The sequence below is a fragment of the Meleagris gallopavo genome, chromosome 30 (assembly GCF_000146605.3).
Source record: "Meleagris gallopavo isolate NT-WF06-2002-E0010 breed Aviagen turkey brand Nicholas breeding stock chromosome 30, Turkey_5.1, whole genome shotgun sequence".
NCBI classification, from domain to species: domain Eukaryota; kingdom Metazoa; phylum Chordata; class Aves; order Galliformes; family Phasianidae; genus Meleagris; species Meleagris gallopavo.
The window spans coordinates 2,373,366-2,394,733 of record NC_015040.2 but is presented as its reverse complement, the minus strand read 5'-3'; the positions used below and the strand labels follow the sequence as shown (position 1 = coordinate 2,394,733).

Below are 21,368 nucleotides of genomic sequence, written 5' to 3'. Positions count from 1 at the left end.
CAATACGTTCTCTCCCAGTCCAGGCAAGTTGTTGGATTGAATTGTTGATGCATTCAAATAAAACAGTTTTGCTTGACGTTGTTTGCCTGTTCTCAAACAGCAGAACAAAACAAGGAGATACCGATAGATCAGCCTTTCATTTCCCCTGTGCTGATCTGTTCGGTCCGCACCCCAAAGCTTGCTCATGGGAGGCTGATACCTCCCAAACCAGGTGGCACCATCCATCAGCAGAGCCCTTTCACAATCACACAGGTGTCTCTTGCTTCTCTGGGCTATGAGAAAAAACAAACAAACAAACACACAAAGCCAACAAGCTGGTGGGGGCCGGGGGTCCCTTCCCACCCCCCATGCTGCAGTTCTGTGACTGCCAGGCTTCTTCACCAAAGGAAGTGACTGCTGAAGGCTTCTGCAAAACTGCTTTCTTTTCCCTTTTTTATAGGTGGGATTTCAACACCCCCCCCCCTCCACTGTCAGTTCTGAGACCGAAAGGGGAAGCAGCAGAAGGGAACTGTGCTGCACCCGCGAGCAAAGTCCAGCAGCACTTTCTGTAAGCTGGAGGGAAGTCCTGCAAAGCTCCTGCCCTGGGGAGCAGTATGGTGTCAATGCGGGCCCCCAGCACTGCTCCAGGTCTGCCAGCTGCCAGACACACAGACTGCACCAAGTGAGAGAGTGCCAACTTTAATAAATTAGCAATATAAACAGCATTAATAATCATCTATCACCGTGCCCCAGCAGATCAATGACTCAATCAGAAGCCTCGGTTTCTCCTCAGTGTTGCACGTCAGCCCCGGGGCTTTCCTGGGTGTTGTCTGAAAGCCTAAAACCACTCCAAAATAAAACATTTATTTTTATAAGCCAGAAACACAGCTTGCAATGAGAAGGACCTTCAATCACCGTATGATTTCTCTCCATCCAGCCGCCTCCTTGCAGAAGTAATTAAAACAGAATGATCAGCCTTTAAATAAAATGATCAACCTCCCCGCCTTTAAATAAAAACAAACTATTGCTTCACCTCAAAGGGAAAAAGGTGAAAGCAAACGCGACGTTGAACGGATCGGATCAGCTGCTGGGATCTGCACAGACCCCCCCTCCCCCATTCAGTCGCTGTCGGTGCTCAGCTGCCCGCTCTCCCAGCGCTGCCCCATAGCGCTCTGGTGCCGCACCACCCGCGTGCTCTCCACCACCTGCGGAAACAGAACACTTTTTTTAAACGAAGAAACCCTTGGTTATTATTATTATTATTATTAATTAGTTGAACAGCCGCCCCGCTTGCAACCAACGCTTCCAGCCCCGCGCTCCGCTGCCCCCCCCCGGCGGCTGCGGGACGAGCAGGGCCGGATTCAGCCCTCAGCCCCGCACCGCATCATGCGGGACAGCCCCCCCCCGGACCCCCAGCACAGACAGGGCCGTACCTCCGTGTTGATTCTGTCAATGGGTTCGATGCCCGCGTACTGAGAGAAGAGAGAAACAAAAGTTCAGCGCATCCTGGGAAAAGAGGGAAGCGCGTTTCGCACCACCGGGGCGCTCCCACCCCCACGTCTCACCTTGCCCTCCTCCTTCGTTCTCCTCCTCCTCTCTTCCGACGGGCTGCACCGCAAAGAATCGGGGCCGGAGCTCTCGGAGCAGCTCAGGCGCAGCGGGGTGAAGGACGCGACCAGGCCCAGAACGCCCGACTGCTGCGGGGCCGGGAGCGGCGAGCCGGACACCGAGTAAGTGCCGCTGGTACCCGAGGCGGCTGCGGACAGAGAGGGAGAAAGAGACGCTGCGTGCGGAGCTCCGAGTAGTCCCTCCTTGGCCCTACAGCTGACGGCTCGCTGCCCGCAGCCCCGCACCCCGACGTGCCGTCCTGGCGCTGCGCGACGCGACACTGTGCGCTCCGGTCCCCAAAAGGACACCGTCGGACTCATGAACGGGGTCGGCCCTGCCCTTACCCGAGCTGTGCCTCGAACGGGAGCTCTCCCTGGAGGTGCCGTCCCCGCCGTCCCTCAACCGCCTCCTCCGCTGCTCCTGCAGCTCCTCCTCTCGCTGCAGATCGCTGCGGATCTCCTCCTCGATCAACGCCGAGCGCTGCGGTCTCCACGTGCGCAGGGTGTACTGCTCGTCCCGGCCGTGCTCACCGTCGGGGCTCCGCTCCCGTCTCGCCGCGCTCCGCGTGCCCATAGCGTCGGAGACGGAGATGCGGGGCTGCCAGAAGCTGAGGGCGAAATGCTCCTTGCGCAGGACGGGGCTCGGGGTGGAGCCGGGCAGCTTTCCTCCCGCGGAATCCTCCCTCGCCCTCGTGCCGACGGAAGCGCGCTCGTACGACCAGGGCTCATCCCGGCCCCGTTGGTGCGGAGGGGTCGCAGCGGGGCTGGAGAAGGCTTTCCCGGTGCGGGTGCCGTCGGTAAGGCCGTCTCCGGGGCTCCGAGGTCGCTCGGTCACCCGGCGGCTGGAGGACGGCTGCTGCTCTTCCTGCTCGAAAACCCTCCGGAGCTCGCCCAGCTCCTGCGACGTGCCGCGGTCGTAGAGCCCCGGCAGCCTGCCCTGCCTCCGCAGGTCTTCCTCACGTTTTGTTTCCTTTTCTATTTCCCGCTGGACGTTAAAGGATGCGCGGCCTTTGTCTTTCCCTTTCCTTCCCTGAGCCGGGGCCGCGTTCAGGGACAGCAGCGGTTTGGTCTGGATCTCCACCAGCTCGCTGCTGGACGTGAGCCTCTGCATGCCCCGCTCCTTCCATAGGCTCTCCTCCCTCTCCATTGCCCGCCGGATCTCCCTCTCGATGGGCGTCTCACCGCTGCCCTCCTCTGAGCCCCCAGCATCCTTCACATCTCCGAGGCCATTTGGGACATCACTGCCATTGCTGCTGTATCCAGCACTGTACATCTCCCCCAGCCCCGAGTCCAAGTCGTCCCTGGACGATGCTCTGGCCAGGCCAAGTGCTTTTCCCGTGGGATGTGACACGTTGGTGTTACCCTTCCCACGAGCGTAGCCCTCCTCCTTCCCCGAGGCCTGGTGCTGCACGCTGTACACCGTGTAGATGCTCTGGTCCATCCTGCCTTGTGTGGGCCCTGTGGTGTCACCACGGCCCCTCTCAGCCTTCGTGGTGGTGTCAGGGCTGTGCCACTCCTGCCTGGAGGTTCTGACCGTCACCTCCGGCCTTGGGGACGTGACGTACCCTGGGCTGAACAAAGCACCAGGGCTGCTCTTCTCCAGCATGAGGAACTGCTGCCGTGCAGCCGAAAAGTTGATCTGCTCCCTATCGATGCTCTCTGGGTCCACAGGTGTCACAGCCCGACCCGGGGAGGGTTTATCAAAGCAGATGGCAAAGGTGCCAGGGACGCCGTGGCTTTGCCCACCTGCGGTGATGGAGCTCAGTTCATCCATGGAGCTCCACTTCTCAGCCATGGTGGAGCTCTTCCGCACCACTTGGCCCCGGATCACCTCCCTCCTCTTGTCCTCCAGCTCCTTTGCTTTTTCGGGGGAGATGTTTGGGGGTTGCAGCCTATATGGGTCTGGCTCATCATCCTCGTACAGCTTGGAGGGCTTCCTCTCGCCCCTGTAAGCCCTCAGGTCATACAGGTTCCCTGACCGCACCACCTCCAGCTGGGACTCCCTGTCCGGGGATGGGCTCCACACATTCTTCTCACTCTCCAGGAAATACGAGGGTGACTTCAGCCTGCTTTTCTGCTCGTAGCCATTCTCTTTCTGGCTGCTGTAGTCAAATATATCGTCGTCTCCATCCGTGGATGCATCGTTGTGGTCATATGTGTGTGGGAACTGGAAGACCATGTGCCTGGTGACCCTGTCCATCGCCTGGCCGCTGTCAGCATCCAACACTTTGCTGAGCTCTTCCTGGTGCTGCGTGGGCTCTGCGCTCACCTGGAGGTGTCCGGAGTGCAAAGTGAGATCCTGCTGGCCCTGCGGGTGGAAGAAACATCAGGTGGGGCACAGGGAGCAGCACAGCTCCCCCTGACCCAGAACATCCTCACCCGCAGCGTCGCTGAGCAACGCCCGAAGGCAGACGCCATCACATGAAATAATGATGTTGTAAAAACTGTTTGCTCCGTTGACCCACAAACGGCAGTTTTTGGGCAGCGGTCATTTGTAAAGGGAGCTGCCAACACCCACACCCTGCCCTTAACCCATGGGCTGCCATGGGTACCACTGGGTACGTGGCCTCATGGCTGGGACAGGTGCTGACAACACCGTGCTGGGAATTTCTTGTCCGCTTATAGGAAGGAAACTCCAAATAACTGCAGTTATTGAAACAGTAAAGATAACAAAAATGGTTTCAGGGCTCATAAAAATAGGAGACTTTAACCCATGTGTCACACAAAGGAGTAAACACCTGCCCTGACCTTGGCACTGGTCCTGCTGCCACTAACTGGGCCGGGGCTGGGTGAGAAAGCAGCTGCCAGGGCAGGGCAGGGTGGCACAGATGGGTCCCAGCCCTGCAGCACGCAATGCAGCACGCAATGCAGCACACAATGCAGCACACAGTGCAGCACGCAATGCAGCACGCAATGCAGCACACAGTGCAGCACGCAATGCAGCACACAATGCAGCACACAATGCCTGCCCAGCCCTGTGCTGGGGGACACAAACCCTGGGTGAGCAGCACCTCGTGCCCTCTGCTCTCTGCATGCCTTTGCAGTGCAGTACTCCAGGTCCTGCATTCCACCCCCCTGCCCTGCTGGGGTATTTCTGCCCCTTTTGGGAGGAGTAGAACCTGGGGATGGGCAGCACTGATGCCAACAGGAGCAGTTGGGGCATCAGAGGTGCAGCGCAAACCCAGCTCTGCTGGGAAGGGTCGCTCCTGACTGCTCTGTGCCTCGGCTGAATTCCTGTAACCTCATTAATTCCCTGCCTGTAATTCATTATTGCCGTTTTACAGCCCGTGGTGAACCAGGTAATGAAAACTCACTGCCTGCCCACACCTTATCACGTCAGGAAGGGACGAAAGTCCTCACTGAGGGTGACACAGTAGCACCCAGCTGGCCTGACCCTGGTATGCATCGTACCAACACATCCACGCATCCCAGCATATGGGCACTCCTGCTCCCAGCCCTGCTGCTGTGCTGAGACACACAGGAGCAAGCTGGGGTGCTGCAGTCAGCCCTGCACCTGCACCACACGTAGGATTGGGGTGCACACACACCTCCTGTGCCCACCCTGTGTGAGCTGCCCCTGCCCTCAGCCCTCGCTCCTGCCCCGCCGCGCTGCACTTACAGTCCTGGAGCCATTGGTGTGGGGGTCCCATGCCCTGGGCTGGCTGTGTAGGGTGCCCAGCTGGGCTGTGTGCTCTGGGGAGTGGCTCAGTGGTGCGGGTGCTGCGTGGCCCTGATAAGCTCAGCCAGCCCCGGTGGAGGAATTCCAAGAATTCAGCTGGGCTCATCGCTGGCCCGTGTTCAGCGTCCTGTTCCCAACCCCCCACGCCACCCACAGCCCTGTCCCAGAGCTCCCACGCCTGCAGAGTCGCTTGGATCACAGCACTGACAGCTGATGCACCAGTGCAGCAGTGTGCATTCGTGCACCGACCAGGCATTGCTGCGCTAATGCTCCTGCACACCTTCCTCCGGGCACCATCTGCCTTCCTGCAGCCACAAAAACCCCAACAAGAGGTGGAGTTACAACTTCTCTGCTCCAGCCATGCGCCCTGGCTCTGTGGTTGGCTCAGCCAACCTGGGGTGAATCTCGAGCTGCTCCCCTGGGGCAGGGTGGTGACGTGGGGACACGGCCGCTGTGCCACCAGCATCCCGCTGCTCTGAGCCACGCAGGGCTGGAACTGCAGCAGCCTGGCCCCCTGAGCAGCCCACAGGCTGAGCAAACACACAGGCAGCTCTCACTCTCCTGTTTACACCCCGGGGCCTCTCCCAGCTTGGTGCTCACCATGCCAGCTGCCTGATAACCCCATGTTTGCACAGGTGGGGCTGGGCAGGTGCTGGCATTGGCATGGCAGCCTCGGTGCTCCTGGTCCTGCCATCAGCCCCCCCGACCCTCTTCTTTCCTGGGAACCACATCCCCTGCCAACAGGGAGCCACCCTGTGAGAATACAGGAACATGGGGCCTTCGTGTCCAAAGGCTGAGGGCAGGATTGCAGTGCAGTGGCTGTGGTGATCTCAGTGCCCTGGGGCCCGGCATAGCAGCACTGTCACCATCAGCTCTGTCCTGAGCCCAGCTCCCAGCGCCAGCACCCAGCCTTGCACCAGGCATCATGACTGACCCTGGGTAGTGCCCACTCCGTGCTCTGCTCCTCTCTTTGGGGCAGGATATCCCCATCCTCATCCTGACTGCTCCAGCCTTATTCTCACCAAACAGATCCCATCCATCCCACACAGCCCATCCCTCCCTGCCTGCTGCCCGGGGCCCAAGAGGGGCAGCGGTGCCATACCCCACTGGTCCAGGCTGTGGAACACTTGGAAATCCCATTTACCCCATCCAGCCCCGTATCACCCCACAGCTCCCATGGGAGCAGCCCAGCACCCCCTTACCACGCAGACGGTGTCGGTGGCACGGCGACCTGCAGCTCTGTGTTTCCGGGAGGGAAAGCAGTGCCTGTTTTACTGTGGGGCTGAGACAAAGTCCACGCCAGCGGCCGCAGAGCACCACACCCTGCAGTGGGCACAGCCGTGTGTGCACAGCCCTGGGGCAGCTCTGCCAGCGGGTTCAGCTGGGCACAGGTCCCAAAGATGCCCTGGGATCTCGGGCATGACCTGATGCCAACGCTGCTCCCTGGATGGAGTGAAATCCATGGGACCCCCACCGGTGCAGAGATGGACAGAGTGGTGTAGCCACACAGTGGTGATCCCCTGGTCCATACCCCAGCACTGTCCCCTTGGGATAACAGGTCCCCTACTGCCACATTCCCATCACTGTGCACGCAGCATCACGCCAGCATCGCTCCCCTCCCAGCATTCCACAGCCCCTCCATCCTCCTCTTCCTCCCCACTCCCCCTGGCAGCTGGCTGGGAATGGAGCAGTGCCACAAAGATGACCAGAGCGCCCACCCTCACCTGCACCCTGGGCTCCAGAGTGGCACAGAGGACCTGCCATGGTGAGGTGTACTTAAACATCTCCACTCCTCCGTGCTGCTGTGGCTCTGGGAACAGCCACCTCTGCGGCAGTGGCAGGGGATGCAGGGAGTGAAGGCTCTGTGCCCAGCTGGCAGGAGGGGAGGGAGCAAGGGGTTGTATCCTGCAGCAGCCCGGCCAACTGCAGCTTTGTCTCCACCCCAGGCAGGCTCAGCCCCTGCACTTTGGGTACATGGAGCACTTGGTGCCAGTGTGAGGACAGGTGGGGATGTCCCACAGCCCTGCTCACAGCTCTGGCCACTCAACACAGCTTCACTGTGCCTGCAGCGTGCTGAGCTGAGGGAAGTGCTGCACAGGGGGAGTGGGGAGACAGGGCCAGATGTGCTGCATAGCCTGCTGATGGATCTTCTCCGTGGCACTTTGTGGGAATGACACGTCCCATCCCCATCATCCCCATCATCACCAATCCCAGCATCCCCGCCTCCATCCCAGTTCCTTCAACCCCCCCAAGCCCAGATGCTGAGCACAGCTGGGGGTGCTCCGGTCTGCTTGCTCCCCAGTCAGAGGCAGAGACAGCGGGCTGGTTATTCACACAGTTTATTTGCTTGGTTCAGGTGTCTTACAAACAACAGGGGGGGGTGGGGGTGGGAAGGGAAACTTCAAACGGCTTCATCACAGGTAAAAAGCACGGGAGCGCAGGAAGTGCACTTCAGCTGAGCTGGGGGGGATGGTGTGGGGCTCTGCAGGCTGGGGCTGGGGCACGGCCAGGTCCTCACTGCTGCTGCCCCCCAGCCCCAGCCCTGCAGGGCCCAGTTCTGCTCCTGCCTGGAGTCAGTGCTGGGCCCAAAGGTGACCGAGGAGCAGTGGGTGCTGAGGGTGGGAGGGGGCCCTAAGTTGGGGTCAGCACCCAGGGAGGGGGTGGAAGGAGGTGACATGCAGCCCCGCTGGGGGCCTGGATCCCCAGGGATGAGTGGGGCAGATCTCCCCAGCACCCCATGCCTAAGTGCTGGAACTGCAGGGCTGTGTCCCTGCTGGTGGCTCCCACAGCAGGCAGCAGAGGCTCTGCTCTTGAGCCCTTGGGGTTCCACCTCTCCTGGAGGCTTTTGGCCAGAACTCAGGGATGTGGAGACAGCTCATAGCACAGCCTTGTGCCCGTCAATAGCTGGTGGAGCATGGGATGCAGCAAGCATCTCATCCTAGGGCCGGTAGTGGGGCTGTCCTGGGGAGCACCCACGGGTTGGACGGGGCTCAGCACCCACAGAGGCCCCCCACCCTTCCTCCTGCCCCAGCAGGTCACAGTGGGGAGGAAACGCTGGTGCTGGTAGTGAGATCCCCGCTGGCGGCTGGGGCGCAGGGCAGGGAGCAGAGCGGTTGCCACAGAGCTGTGACCCCATCCTTCACTGCACCACCGGCACAGAGACAGCACCTGGGGGCACCACAAAAAGCCCAGAGCGAGCTGGGCTGAGGATCTGACAGAGGTGCTGGAAAAATGAACTCTGCAAAGCTGCCAGGGCAGCTTCAGCCATGGCAAGAGGGCACACGGTGCTGAGCCACGTCCCACTGCTGCCGAGCACTGCAGGCAGATTCCAGCTTCCATCCCATCCCTATGGGCTGGGATCTGCAGCTGCCCCACCTCTCGCTGCCAACCCCGCGCCCCTGGGTGGGCAGTGGGCAACCAGACACAGCTGAGCATCCAACACCAGGATGGAGGAACGGCCGTGGAGCAGCGGCGGCGGTGACATCGGTACCTGGTGGTGTCTGTGTGATGGGGGCAGGGATCTTCAGGAGAGCACAGCTGGGTCCAGGCTGGTGCCAGCGCCGGGGGAGCCGTGCCCGGTCCTTGGCCCAGCGTCACAGCGCAGACAACGGCATGGAGCTGGGCTGAAGAAATGAGTGCCAGAAGTGATGAGAGCTGCCACGCAGGGCTGGGTGGGCACGGGCCCTCCTGGCTGCCGCCGTCTTCCGATGGTGGATGGGAAATAGTTGGAGGAAGGAGGGAAGGCTCCCAGGCGTCCCAGCAGGAGAGCGCCAGGGTGGGCAGGGCTGTGGGGAAGGGCGGCAGGTTGTGGGGAAGGGGAGGGGGGGGTCTCTAATAAATATCACACGCAGCACTGGAGGGGTGTGCATGGAGTGGGTGTCGGGCAGGCGGGGCGGAGCCGTGGCCTCGATGCGCTGCCGTTTGGTGAACGCTTTCCAAACACCGCGTTGGATTTCCCCAGTTCTTATGAAAAACAAGAAGGGCGCCGTGTCCGGTCAATAACCCTGTGTCCTGCGGGGAGCGGGCTGGGGGGGCTCGGCGGGGGGCTCACATCACCGTGCAGCATTTGCAGCGCTGCTTCTTCGCGTCCATGTCTGGCTCAGCCTCCTTGGCTTCCATGGTGTTGGTGCCCGGTTTCTGCCCGCTTGGCACTTCGTCCCCCTGCAGCGGGGCGGCCGCCGGCTCCAGCGCGGTGCCGTTGGGCGGTGCGTGGTCCTTGCTCGCCGGCTCCGGCTTGCTCTCGGCGTCCTCGATCACCACCAGCTCGGCTTTGATGGTACCCTCCAACCCCAGCACTTTCTTGGTCTCGTTCTCATCCTCCACGTTCTGGTAGCCCATGAAGATCATGGTGACCGGCTGCTCCCGGCTCGGCTCCGCGCCCTCTGTGGAGTTTTCCCTCGGCTTCGCCTGCAGCCCCGTGATCTCCCTCCGTGGCGTTGCCTTCTGGCTGGATGTGGCACTGCCTGGAGCCTCCCCGCTCGCTGTGGCCTCACCCAGGGTCACCTCATCCGCCTTGTGCAGGAGTTCATCCACCTCGGAGGAGCTGAGCGGCTGCGCCCCGTTCTGCAGAGCTCCATCCTCGGCACTCACCGCGTGCACCACTGCGGGGACAAGAGAAGGATGGTGAGGGGGGGATAGCAGGAGAGGGGCTTGGGGCTTCCCCCCACCACCCCCAGCCCTGGCCCGACGCCTCAGCACTGCCTGAGGAGCTGCTCCCAGCCCTCAGTACCTGTGCAGCTTCAAAACCCAGTGGTGCTGCAGTGTAAGGGATGTGGCAGCGCTCTGCAGCACATCACCACCACCACTGCCAACCCCAGCTGAGCACCCGGCTGCAGTGCATCCCAGTGCCCATGGGAGGACAGAGTCCTGTGCTGCTGGGTGCTCACAGCACTACGAGGCCACGGTGAGGGATGCACCCAGCCCATCACGTTTTCCACTTGACCTGGAGCATCATGTGATGAGCAGTGCAACAGCTGCAGAACCCACTCGGTGGAGCAGTAGATAATAACCAGGAGGATGTGGCACGGCTGGGGTTGCCCTCCGAGGCTGCTCAATGCTGAGTTGATCCCTGGGATTGGGGGGTGCCAGGACCCCAGGCAGTGCAGGGTCTCACTTTGCTGATACAGGTGATGAAGGTGACGGAGGTGATGGAGGTGATGGAGGTGCATCAAGCACTGCGGAGCAGGACTGGCTGTGGTGCTCTGCCACTCGCTTGGGGATGCACTCAGTCCATGGATCACAGGGTTTGCACAGCACCTGGACACGTTCCTCAGCTCTGACGTTGGTCCTCACTGCTGACACAGCTGCCCCTTGGTTCCACCAGCCCCATCTGAGCAGGTTCCCCAGAGCAGGCACCGCTCCCTAATGCTGTGTTTTCTTCCCTAAAGCTGTGTCTTCTCCTCACCCTGGGGACAGGTTCCCTGATGCTAACCTGAGCACTGTGGGGCCACATGGTGCCCCAACAGCTCGGCCCTGTCCCCTTCCCCAGACAGAGGTGCCCATGACAGCAGGATAACACAGTGCTGATGCCCCTTCCCTTGCTGCTGGAATGCACTCCTGGGCCTTCAGATGCGATGAATCCTCTGCTCTCCAGCAGCACAGACTGATGTGCTGCCCCTGGGATGGTGCACGCCATCAGATGGCTCCACACCATGTGGGATGGGGCACAGGACCTTGCCCTACAGAGCCAGCAAGGACAGCAGGAGCTGCTCCAGCCCTTCCTCACCCTGCTGCCCATTGGGATGCTTGGCAGCTGGTCCCTCATCCCCTTCCCTCTGCTCCTGAATCCTGCTGGAGGTGCAGGATGGGGCCGTACCTTTTAGCTCATCCTCGTATACTTTGATCCCTTGCACACAGTGGTTCTGGGGGAGAAGCGTGGTGCTGGACAGGACCTTGGTCTCCCCAGTCACTCTGTCCTTCTCCACCGTGATCTCCACTGAGTACATGGCTGGGACACAAAGAGCACAGTGAGCATTACAGCCCCAGAGCTCCCGAGCAGCAGCGGGTGGGCGCAGCGGTGCGGTGCAGTGCTCAGCGGAGGTAGCAAGGCAGCAGGCTGCAGCGAGGAGGAGTGAAGGCAGAGGCAGATGTGACATCCCAGGTATGGCCCTCCTATGGGGACCCACGAGGCCATCACTGTCCAGGAGCTGCTGGCATCCCCTTACCTCCACAGGTGCTGCCTTCCCCAGGCTGGCACCCACCTTTGCTCCAGGGGGCATTAAGGCAGGTGACCACCATATCCGTCTGTCTGTCCGGCCTGAGTGTGGAGCCAGGCTCGTGCTGGTGGGATGCAGCACTGAAGGTGAGCACTGCGTTTCATGGGACGGCCGTTCCTGGGCATCACTCCTTCAGCTCCCTGCCTGTCCCCATTGTCACCTCGTCCCGGTGATGCTTTGCTCCAAAGATCCAAAGCTGAATTATTTCTCGTCTGAGCCATCGACAGATCTGAGCGAACCCCTCCAGGAGCAGAGCTGGCTGCAGCCCTGTGGCCCCAACTGCTCCCTTTGCCAAGCTCAGGCAGCCCCCCCAGCCCTGGCCCCACATCGCTCTGCTCCCTCGCACCAAGAAGCAGCAAACAGAGCAGGAGGAAAGGATTAAACCAGAGCAGAGACATGGAACAGAGGGAGAAGAGTGGGGACCCCGAACAGCGAACCAGCCGCAGGCTTCCAGCAAAAATGAACCATCTGATGGCAAATAAATGACATTCTCTGCCCCAGGCTCGGAAACTCATCGAGCGGTGGGGATCGTTGGTGGCAGAGGGTGGGCTGTGCATGGAAGGCAGAGAGCTGAGAGGTGCTGCAGGGCGTGAGGAGGGAGCAGTCCTCACGTGGAAGTGGGCACGTACCTGCTTTCATCATATCAGTGCCCTGCACCGCCTTCATGGGGCTGCTGGAGACCTTCTTCTCAGCTGGGAATGGAGAGGAGAAGTGGCAGACTTAGGTGAAATGATGCCCAGCTATCCGTGTGCTCCATGCACCCTGGGATGGATGGGGCCTCTTCCATGTCTACCACCTGGATGGGGTCCCCCAGCCGCAAGACATCATGGGGAGATGGAGATGTGGGGATGGGGATGTGGAGATGGGGATGGATTGAGATGGGGATGTGGGGATGAGGCCGCCCTGCTCCCCTGCCCAGTCCTGCTGGTGCCCACTCCCAACCCAGCACGAGGGTCCTGCTGCCCCAGGAGAGGAAAAAACCACCAATTCAGCATCCAGGGTCGCCTACCTATGGCTGTGCCCAGGGGACTCTGCAAAAGAGAAGAGAGATGGCACGAGCTGTGGATACACCACGCATTCACTGTTCTGCACACCCAGCCCCAACCCCTGCCCTGCTTCACCCCCTCCCATCCAGATCCTGCAGGGGAGCAGCTGTGCCCACCTTCTGCACACTGGGGATGTTCTCTGCCTTCTCCTCCTTTGCTGGTGCCACCACCTCAGCCAGGTTCTCCTTGGTGGACGTAGCAGAGCTGCTGTTCTCCAGTGACTCCAACTCCCTCTCCAGCCTGGAGGAAAACCAGGGGATGTGAGGCTGTGCTGGGATCACAGCTGCAGTCCTCAGCTCTGGGGTTGTGTTACTGAGAACACACAGAGCCTCGGAACAGCTCAGCACAGTGCTGTCAGGATGAGGATTCCAGCTCCATCTCCCACCCTGGGCTCTGAACCTCATGGGATTCACCCCTCTCACCAACTTGTGCCAAAACAACCAGACCTGCTGCCACCTTGAAAACGAAACCAAACCCAGCCAAGTGTCCGTCCTGCTGTGACAGTGTGAACATAAACCCTCCATCTGCTGCAGCCCTGCAAGCGTGGCCATGCAGGAGCTCTGCAGGGAGACCAGTCCTGCCCAGCTCCAAACTGGGGACCAGAATCAATGCTGGCAGCGATTGTAGGGAAGGCACAAAATAACCCTCTGCCCCATCAGGCTCTCTGCTTTCTCTCTCCATGTCCCTGTTTCCATGTAAGCAATGCAGCCCTTCAGCTGGACACATCTCCATCACAGCCTTCAGCATCTCTTTCCAGGGGCAAAGCGTGCGCTTGTTGGAACAGCTCTGGACCAGACCTGCATCTGTAGGACCTGACTTTGCTGCGGCCAATCCCACGTAGTGACAAAGCCCAACCCATCACACACAGTGCCAACAACTGGTGGCATGGAGTAGTGCTACTTCACTCAGGTTTTGTGCCCAGATTCGTTAACCCTGTGCAAATTTCCCAGGAAAAACAAGAGTCCATTCCTGACCATCGAGCCCAACCAAGAACCACATTGCTCCCCAGGGACACAGCAGGGACTCTGCAGCTTGGAGCCCATGTGAATCAGTGCACCTCTGTCCACACTGTCCCCTCCCTTTGCTTCACATCACCTCACAAAATGCTCTTTTCCCTCCGAGCCCACAGGAATGCGCTGCACCATTACACCAAAACAAAGGCCCCTTCGTGCCTGAGCCAGCCCTGCAGCGCTGCCGGGCAGTGCAAAGCCTGTTTTACCTCTGGATGGTTTCCTCCAGCTCCTTGGTCTTCACCTCATCCTCCTGCATCTGCTTCTTCATCGCCTCATCCTCCTCAGAGGCAGAGGACGGGGCTCCCTCCAGCAGCCATCTCTCCCGCAGAGCCTTGGACTGGGGGAGCACAGAGGGTCACAGTCTCACCACCCTCCTTGCTGGGGGTCCCGACGCATCCCTGGAACACACCGGGGGTCCCTGGGGGGGTCATCCTCACCTTGAGATGCTGCAGCTGCCGCCGGTCATCCTCCAGCTGCCTCCTTTTGTTCTCAATCTCTGTCTGACGTTTTCGCTTCTCCTGGATGGACACAGAGTCGGGGTCAGTGCAGGGTTGGGGCAGCACTGGAAACTGCTGGGGGGAAACCTCCATCCCAGCACCTCTGGGAGCAGAGAGGGTGCAGAGCATGGGCTGTTCCCTGCCTCTAAATGTCACCTTCCCCCAGACCGGCCCTGCTAAGTGTGAGCCGGGCAGCGAGGGGAAAACAGCCCTAGGCAGTCCCTTTCCTGACCCCCCTCTGCTGCACATCCTGGGTTCGGTCCAGATTGCTTTAGCAAAGTCTGTCCCAGTCCAGGGAAGCGTCACCCGCTCTTTTTCTCTTCTGGCCCAGAACAATTTGCCCTTTGTGAGGCACAGATCGGCCGATAGCGTGTGGGGTTGGGAGCTGGCAGCAGGGGAACTGCTATAGAGAGCAGGGGAGTTGCTATGGGGCAGCAGGGGAGCTGCTATGGGGCACCCATCCCCTGCAGAGCTGCATCACGCACAGCACTCAGCCCTTAGGAGAGGGCACGGGAGACCCTCACGCTCATTTCCTTCCTGCTCAGGGCTCATTAAGGCACCGCTTCATTAATTAACCCGGCTGCCAGTTGTGCCCTCGGTCCCCGAGTGCAGGACCGAGCCCTGGAGGAGCCGCCACTGGGCCGAGGGCATCGCAGGCGTCGCTGTGTTGGTGCCACCCTCTCACCCAGAGGGGACTCACCGCGATGGCCTGCAGCCTCTCCTGCTGCAGCGTGTTGGCCTCCACAGCCCTGCAAGAGAGCAGAGAGAAGATGTGAAGAGCAGTCGCCCACACAGAGAGATGTGGGGAGTGCAGCCGCGTGAATGGGGACATTGTGGAGCCAGACAGCGTGCACAGACAAAGGCCAGGCTCTTCCCTTCTGCTTCCTCTCCTTCCCTCTGCTGCATTGAAGCCGAGCGCTGCCCCAGCACATCTCCTCCTGGCACCTCGATCCTCTTTATGCTCCTTTTTCCTCTGGGGCCACGCACTGCTGACAGCCCACGACAGAAGGGTTGGAGAGGAGCACTACTCCTGGCTGCTTCCACTATTCTGGCTCACACTTTCCATTTCAAGCCTATTCCTTGGCTGCTGACACCTTTCCTGCACAGTGACCTTTCCAGGCTGTGCGCACAGACGTTTGCACAGACAGACACACGGATCACACACACGCGTGGCCCAGCTGTGCTGCCCAGCACCAGCTGCAGCTGCAGGAACCTGCCTGGGGGGACCTGGGGAGGTTTTGATGGGAAGGGAGCAGGCTGGCTGAGTGCCAGATGATGCTAACGAAGCAATTAGCTGTGGTGGTAATTGGGGCAGGAGGCTCAGAGGTGTTGTAAGGCGATGGCTGGTTGTCATTCGTTTCCCAGAGGCTGGGAAGGGGCGGGTGCTTGGAATGGGGTTTGGAGAAAGCAGGGTGAGCTCTGGGGTCCCTGAGCACATGGAGAGTTGCAGAGGCTGCACAACCTAGCAAGGAACTCCAGCCCCGACCCCTGAAGCTGCTCCAGCAGATGATGCTGAGCAGAAGGAGGTGGCAGGGAGAGCTCTTTGGTTTAATTTCCACCGGCGGTGATAAAGTGCGGATCCGTTTTCACACCTCCCAGGAATTTCTGCCCTGGCTGAGAGCGTTGGAGCCAGGTGACCGAGGCTGGGAGGACAGCAGGACACACTGCCTGCAGGTCCTGTCCTGTACACACCCAGCTGGGCCCAAGGGCTTTGCAATGCTCAGTTGAAGGCAGAGCAGACAACCCTGCCCTGTAGCGGTTGCAGCTCAGGGCTGCCGGCTTTGGTGGCCTGAAGCATTCCCAGTTCAACTGGGGTAAATGGGGACAGGGAGGGATGGCAGTGCTGTATCTACAGCATGCAGCAGGGAAAGCCATTGGTGAGGAGCCAGTGCCAGCAGCTCAGGCTGTGAGCTCAGAGCGGACCAGCACAGCACCCAGAGCTCAGGGCCAAGGCACCCCAAGGTGCATTAATGCATCCCACTCCAACCCCCCCTCGGGCGGTGCCGTGCTGAGGCTGTTTCCCTCCTTCCCACCCCAAGCAAAACATTTTCAGGGCGTGCAAATGATTGCCACTTTCCAGAAAGCCCCACAAAAACAACAGGGATGTTTCCTGATGGAAAAGTGGGAAGCGTGATGCCCCACGGTGACCTCCACCCACCACCACCACCTCTATGCTCATGGCTCAGCTCCAGCCCAGCACCACGTGTGCTGTGCATGCAGAGTTCTTGGCAGAGAATGAAACTGAAAGCAAACAAACACGATGGGAAAGGTGCTGCATTAATAGCAGTTATTTTGGGACAGTTTGAGGTGAGGCTGTGATGCTTTGAGCACACGTGCCATCAGCAGCCCCATTGCCATCCCAGTGCTGCACCCACTGGAACATCTGTGAGCCCCCATCCGTGCTCCGTGTGCTGCTCCTCACTCAGGCTGCACTGGTTCTGCCCTGCACCTGCACCAAGCCATCAGGACAACAGCATTGGTTTCAAATTGCAAAACTTGGAGATGGAGTTGTGACAAATTGATGACAAAACAAGACGCCCTGAGCAGGGAGATGTCGGGGCTGCGGAGCAGGCAGGCAGCAGCAATCCCCAGGCCCTGTAACACCCACGTCACGGCTCTAACCCTGCCACAGGCAGCAGCCCAGGAGGTGAAACATTCCCCTTCCCCCTCCAAGACTGAGATCCAGGACTTCAAGTAACCCCTGGGCTCAGGCAGGGGTTGGCTCCGTGCAGACGCTGCGCACAGAGGTTGCAGGGAGGAACTTGCTGGCTCCCCATCGCCCTTCCCCACACTACGGGGGCTGTGGGACCACACTGGCAGCAGCCCATGGCCTCAGGGTGTCCCATGCCAGGGCATCCACCTGTTCCAGGGCCAGGGGTGCCCTCTGAGCCCAGCTTTTCACATCCCAGACTCAGAGGGCTTTGGAATGAAGCCTCTTTCTCTCCTGGATCTCGCACTATTCAACTGATCCAAGCTTTTTCAGCGTTCCTGAAACGTTCTGTTCTGCTTTTCTTCCTCCATCCTCTTTATTTTCCATTATTTGCTAAAGTTTCTGCATTCCCGGGGTGAAAGCCAGAAATCTTCCTGGCCCAGGGAAAGACACAAAACAGGCTGGATGCCCCTCACTGCACCGTATCAGCACCAGACCCCACGCACCCAACCCGGGGCACCTCTCCATCACCCTGAGAGACAGAAAAGGGGCAGAGCCTGAGCCTGGTGCACATGGGGATGGGGTGAAGAGATGGGAGGATGGAAGGGATCCTACAGCCATCACGCTCCGATGGGGGCTGGGGGCTGATCAGAGCCTTAGGGCGGGTTTCGAGGTGGGAACCCACACTCGGATTAAGCCCGAGCAGCTCGGAGTGGCCGCACCTCCCTCCGTTCCCTTCCCGCAGCTCACGGCCGGGCCGGCGGATGCACGGAGCCGGGAGGCGGCTGCCCTGGCAACGTCACCATGGCAACGTTACCATGGCAACGGCGCCATGGCAACGCGGGCGAGACGGCACCCGGCCGGGGGATGCGCGATGCGCTGCGCTGCGCTCCGACCGCCACGACCACGGGACGGAGCCGGGCCGGGATTCGGAACCTGTAAAGCTCCCGGGAGACAGCAGCCACGCCGGTGTGAGCTCCACGTTACGCCGGGATACTACGAAGGGTTGGAAAGGTGACCCCAGTGGCACCGGGTGCACGGTTACCATCCTCCTCGTGAATTACAAAGGCAGAAAAGACACCAAAAAAGATCCCCCCCTCCTCCCCCTCCACTTAATTTCACCAGGTCTCGTGAGCTCCTGCAAATAGATTCATGTTTTTCTGCCCGGTGCGTTCAGGTCTCAGCTCCGCCGATCCCAGGGCAGCTCCTCAAGCTGTTGATGCACTGCGTGGCTGTGGCACGAGAGATGAGGTCGATGGGATGCAGGAGGGACCGAGCCCCAGGAACTCACACCTGCAGCAGCAGCAGCAGCCCTTGGATGAAGCTGCACACCCACATGTAAGCACACACGCACCCCATGCACGCCCCGTGCTCCCTCCCTGGGCTCTCCAGCTCTTTCCAGCCCTGCTGATGCCGCTGTTTCCTCCCATCACAAGGGAAGCCCATGACCTTTTGTCTCCTCCCCGCCTGACATGAAACAATAATGTTTATTTGCCTTCCTCTGTTTTTTTCCCATTAGCTCATCCAAATGTGTGAAGAGCCGTTTCAAGCTGCTCCTCCACCCCCCGACCTCTGCTCCATTCCCACCAGCTCAGCTCGGAGACAGAAGAGAAGGAAGGGAGAGGGCTCATCCCAAGCCAAACTCCATCCTGCAGCCCTGAGAAGATGGGCCCTGGTATAGCTGGTGGCAGCACGGGTGGCAATAGAGGGAGCAGCACTGATTTACACCGCTGTTCCTGTGCCACAAGCCACACCCCAGAGAAATTGGGTCCACAGTGCTGCTGCTGCTGCAGGGAAACTACAACCCCTGCTGATGTGCTGCTGCTCACAGCAGGGTGCAGATCAGAGGGACAGCCCAAGTCCAGCAATGAATGACAGTAGAGGCAAATCCCTCCCAGCAGGCTCAGGAAGGAATGGATAAAGCTTTGCTTGGGAGCAAGCAGCAGAAAGGGGATGTCAGGTCCCCCAGCTGCTTGCTTTGAGCCACACCAGCTCCACTGCCTGCACAGCCCCATCCTGAGTGGCTGCTCTGGGGGGAGATGAGGTGGGAGGAGGAGATGGCAGCCCCAGGCTCCCGAAAAAATGCAGGATGCATTAGAACAAGCAGAGCTGCCTGATTGATTCTTCAGGCTGAGACGTGGGCTGGAAGTGCCAGGAGAAAATGGATCCTCTGAATATTTGATGAACAGAGGCTCAAGGAGGGAGTTTGATTGGAAAATTACAGATCTTTCAAACAATGGTTCAAGTGCCCTCCAAACACTTTGGTTTCCAGCTCCCTTCCAGTTAGAGGAGCAAGGCTCCACGAGGAAACACCCACACGATTTATGAATGAAGCAGAGCTCCCCACACCTGGCAGCACTCAACCCACTGAAGCCGGCAGCCCGGCAGCTCCAGCACCAGCCCAAGGATGTGGAATTCAGGTCCTGCCATCACTGGGGTCACTGTGGCTGCTTCCTCGGTCCTACAAGGCACCCACACTGCCATGAACACCAGGGCACACGAGGCTCTATGGGATACATGGCGACGTGGTTCACGTGCAGAGTTCCTGTCTGGACACCCAGCCCAGAGCTCTGCTCCTGTTCCCAGCCTCCATCCAGCTCCTCTGCACCAGGAAACACCTGCCAAAGCACAGCCAGCACTGCTCCCCACCCCGACAGCAGCTCCAGGGCTGCTGAGGACTCATCCTCATCCCCTGAGACCGGCTTCTGTCTGGGGCCCGAGGGGTTTGCTGCCTCACAGATGGGTGCAAGCAGTAAATACAGACTCAGCTCAGGCTTCCTGAATCCGCCTCTGCCTCCAGCCCTGAGCTTTCCGCCCTCCATCAGACCCCATCCCTCGTGCACGTCCTTTCCCCTGCATGGGGGCAAGTGGCTATTTCTGGCCAGGAACAAGGAATGCCAGCAGCAGTTTCCCAAGGAAACCCACTCTTGCTTCAGTTCCTTCCTCACCTCGTGCACTCCTGGGCTGAACTCTGAGCTCCTGCTCCCCAGGTGCCATTGTGCGGCTGTCTGCAGCCAGGCTTTATGGCTTCCTCCGGGACATTGGGAACAGGGCTTCACTGGGTTTTGCATCTCAACGGAGGTGCGTGGAGGGGAGTGTAGGACCCCGAGTCCCACCCCAAAGGGAGTGCCCCAGGTTACCCTAAGGGCAGAAATATCCCTTCTCCCTCTTTATGAGGCTCCTGTTCAGAGCTGGAGTGATGGAGAGCAGCTGGCTCCCAAGGAGAACAGAAACAGCAAGATGCAAAGATATCAGAAGGAGCTATCAGCAGCCAGAAGTGGAGATGCTAAACCTCCAGCTACTCAACAGCATCACTAGCAGGAGGAGCAGAAGAGACAAGAGCAGCCCTGATGGGACCAGCAGAGCCTTTTGTAAGAACCAGAAGCTTTTAGCCAAACCTCCTTTGGCAGCAGCAGCTCTTGGTGTCCAGCACCCTCCTCCAGATGCTGCCAAAGCCAAGGGAAAGCAAGAGCCAACCCCAGGAACACATTTCCCAGCACACATCAACAACCACAGAGCCAGGCCTATGTCTGGGGAGCCTTTGCCCATGGGACTCCACCGATCCCAGGACTTTCCTAAGTCCCCATCTCAATGACAAGGGTGTGAATTTCGCAGAGCACACCCGACCCTTGGTGAAACCCTGTGCAGGAGCACTGGGGCTGCAGGTCTGTCCATACACCCAGGGAAAAACACGTCAGCATTTCAACCACCACCAACTTTTGCACGTGTATTCCAGCCCAAAATCTCAAGATTCATCTCCATAAAAGCCAAAACCTGAACGACCAGAAGGGGCTGCACCAAAGCTGCCCAAACAGAAACTGTGCATACACTGGCTCTGCTTTGCTGCTCAGCCCCACACTCTCACCTTCAGGGCACATTTCCTTAGCAGGGTCTGTAGTCACGAGAAGGAACAATCTGGTATTTCCAGCACACAAACAAAAGCCCCAACACAGCTCTGAAGGACTCCTTGTCCCCTGCTGACAACCAGCCAGTAGGGTCGATCCTACAGCCTCCAAGTGACAGAGGGGCTCAGCACAGAGGAGCAGAGCTGTCACCTATGCTGTCACCTGGCTGGGAGCTGACCCCCACCCCATTTCCACCCCCCAGGCCCCTATCTGAGCATAGTAAACCAGAGCCCAGCCTTGACAGGAGCAAACAAGCACCCCAAGCCCTCCAACACCCCTATGGGGCTCCCCCAAAGTGGGGCTAAATGGCAGATGGTCTGAGCCTGTTGAGTACTCAGTGCTTCGTTAGCAGGCAGCTGGTTAATCAGCACAGGGCTAGATGCCCACGAGGAGCAGACAGTCGCTGACCCCTGGGTTGGGTTGGATGGGTTCCCCTGGAAAGACCTCAGTGCCAAACCCAGAAGATGCTGGAGGGAAGCAAAGGGAAGCAAAGGGAAACAAAAAGGGCTGCAGAGCCCCGTCCTCAGCTCCGATCTTGCAGGTTCCAACCGTGCAGGGCAGGGCCCCACCGCAGCACACAAAGAAGGTCAGGGAGCATTCCTCAGCTCCCGAGGGTCTCTCCCCAGCACGATGAGGGTTGCAACCCCCGCTCCAAGCCGGGCCCTTCGGCACCGCGTTCAGAGGGAGGGGTCCGCGGGCTCCCAGCCACCCACTCACCCCCAGCTCTACGCGCAGCAGCAACAACAGGTTCAAAACAGAAAAATAAACGCCCTTCCC

At 59.7% G+C, this 21,368-nt stretch overlaps 3 protein-coding genes across 8 annotated transcripts; 1 reads left to right on the top strand and 2 right to left on the bottom strand.

The window, feature by feature from the left end:
- Nucleotides 1-662: 662 nt before the first annotated feature.
- On the bottom strand, nucleotides 663-7,094 carry MISP (mitotic spindle positioning). 3 transcript variants are annotated; one of them, XM_010724923.3, is made up of 5 exons: nucleotides 6,990-7,094; nucleotides 1,932-3,894; nucleotides 1,545-1,735; nucleotides 1,413-1,451; nucleotides 663-1,184 (listed from the first exon to the last, which is right to left on the bottom strand). In XM_010724923.3, exons 1-5 carry the CDS (start codon nucleotides 7,047-7,049, stop codon nucleotides 1,098-1,100), a joined length of 2,340 nt encoding a protein of 779 aa, XP_010723225.1. In that variant the 5' UTR covers nucleotides 7,050-7,094; the 3' UTR covers nucleotides 663-1,097. The 3 variants fall into 3 exon arrangements, with proteins under 3 accessions (XP_010723225.1, XP_010723226.1, XP_010723227.1); XM_010724924.3 differs by lacking the exon at nucleotides 6,990-7,094 and adding an exon at nucleotides 6,468-6,563; XM_010724925.3 differs by lacking the exon at nucleotides 6,990-7,094 and adding an exon at nucleotides 5,206-5,315.
- A 498-nt stretch (nucleotides 7,095-7,592) lies between these two features.
- On the bottom strand, nucleotides 7,593-17,890 carry PALM (paralemmin). 2 transcript variants are annotated; one of them, XM_010724920.2, is made up of 9 exons: nucleotides 17,809-17,890; nucleotides 14,737-14,785; nucleotides 13,977-14,057; nucleotides 13,746-13,876; nucleotides 12,643-12,766; nucleotides 12,490-12,511; nucleotides 12,110-12,172; nucleotides 11,081-11,212; nucleotides 7,593-9,866 (listed from the first exon to the last, which is right to left on the bottom strand). In XM_010724920.2, exons 1-9 carry the CDS (start codon nucleotides 17,838-17,840, stop codon nucleotides 9,313-9,315), a joined length of 1,188 nt encoding a protein of 395 aa, XP_010723222.1. In that variant the 5' UTR covers nucleotides 17,841-17,890; the 3' UTR covers nucleotides 7,593-9,312. The 2 variants fall into 2 exon arrangements, with proteins under 2 accessions (XP_010723222.1, XP_031412987.1); XM_031557127.1 differs by lacking the exon at nucleotides 11,081-11,212.
- On the top strand, nucleotides 17,217-20,375 carry LOC109363722. Of its 3 annotated transcripts, none has more exons than XM_031557129.1 (3): nucleotides 17,217-17,657; nucleotides 17,864-18,024; nucleotides 18,206-20,375. In XM_031557129.1, the coding sequence occupies exons 1-3, from the start codon at nucleotides 17,286-17,288 to the stop codon at nucleotides 18,345-18,347; spliced, it is 675 nt and encodes a 224-aa protein (XP_031412989.1). In that variant the 5' UTR covers nucleotides 17,217-17,285; the 3' UTR covers nucleotides 18,348-20,375. The 3 variants fall into 3 exon arrangements, with proteins under 3 accessions (XP_031412989.1, XP_031412988.1, XP_019465597.1); XM_031557128.1 differs by having other exon boundaries at nucleotides 17,217-17,700; XM_019610052.2 differs by lacking the exon at nucleotides 17,217-17,657 and having other exon boundaries at nucleotides 17,933-18,024.
- Nucleotides 20,376-21,368: the final 993 nt, after the last annotated feature.

Coding starts and splice junctions, on each gene's coding strand:
- MISP (XM_010724923.3), bottom strand. CDS start 7,049: ATGTTTAAGTACACCTCACCATGGCAGGTCCTCTGTGCCACTCTGGAG. Junction 1,736..1,931: donor CCGTTCGAGGCACAGCTCGG/GTAAGGGCAGGG, acceptor CTCTGTCCGCAG/CCGCCTCGGGTACCAGCGGC. Junction 1,185..1,412: donor TTGACAGAATCAACACGGAG/GTACGGCCCTGT, acceptor CTGTTTCCGCAG/GTGGTGGAGAGCACGCGGGT.
- PALM (XM_010724920.2), bottom strand. CDS start 17,840: ATGAATCTATTTGCAGGAGCTCACGAGACCTG. Junction 13,877..13,976: donor GGCAGCTGCAGCATCTCAAG/GTGAGGATGACC, acceptor GTGCTCCCCCAG/TCCAAGGCTCTGCGGGAGAG. Junction 9,867..11,080: donor ATACGAGGATGAGCTAAAAG/GTACGGCCCCAT, acceptor TTGTCCCCGCAG/TGGTGCACGCGGTGAGTGCC.
- LOC109363722 (XM_019610052.2), top strand. CDS start 19,015: ATGAAGCAGAGCTCCCCACACCTGGCAGCACTCAACCCACTGAAGCCG.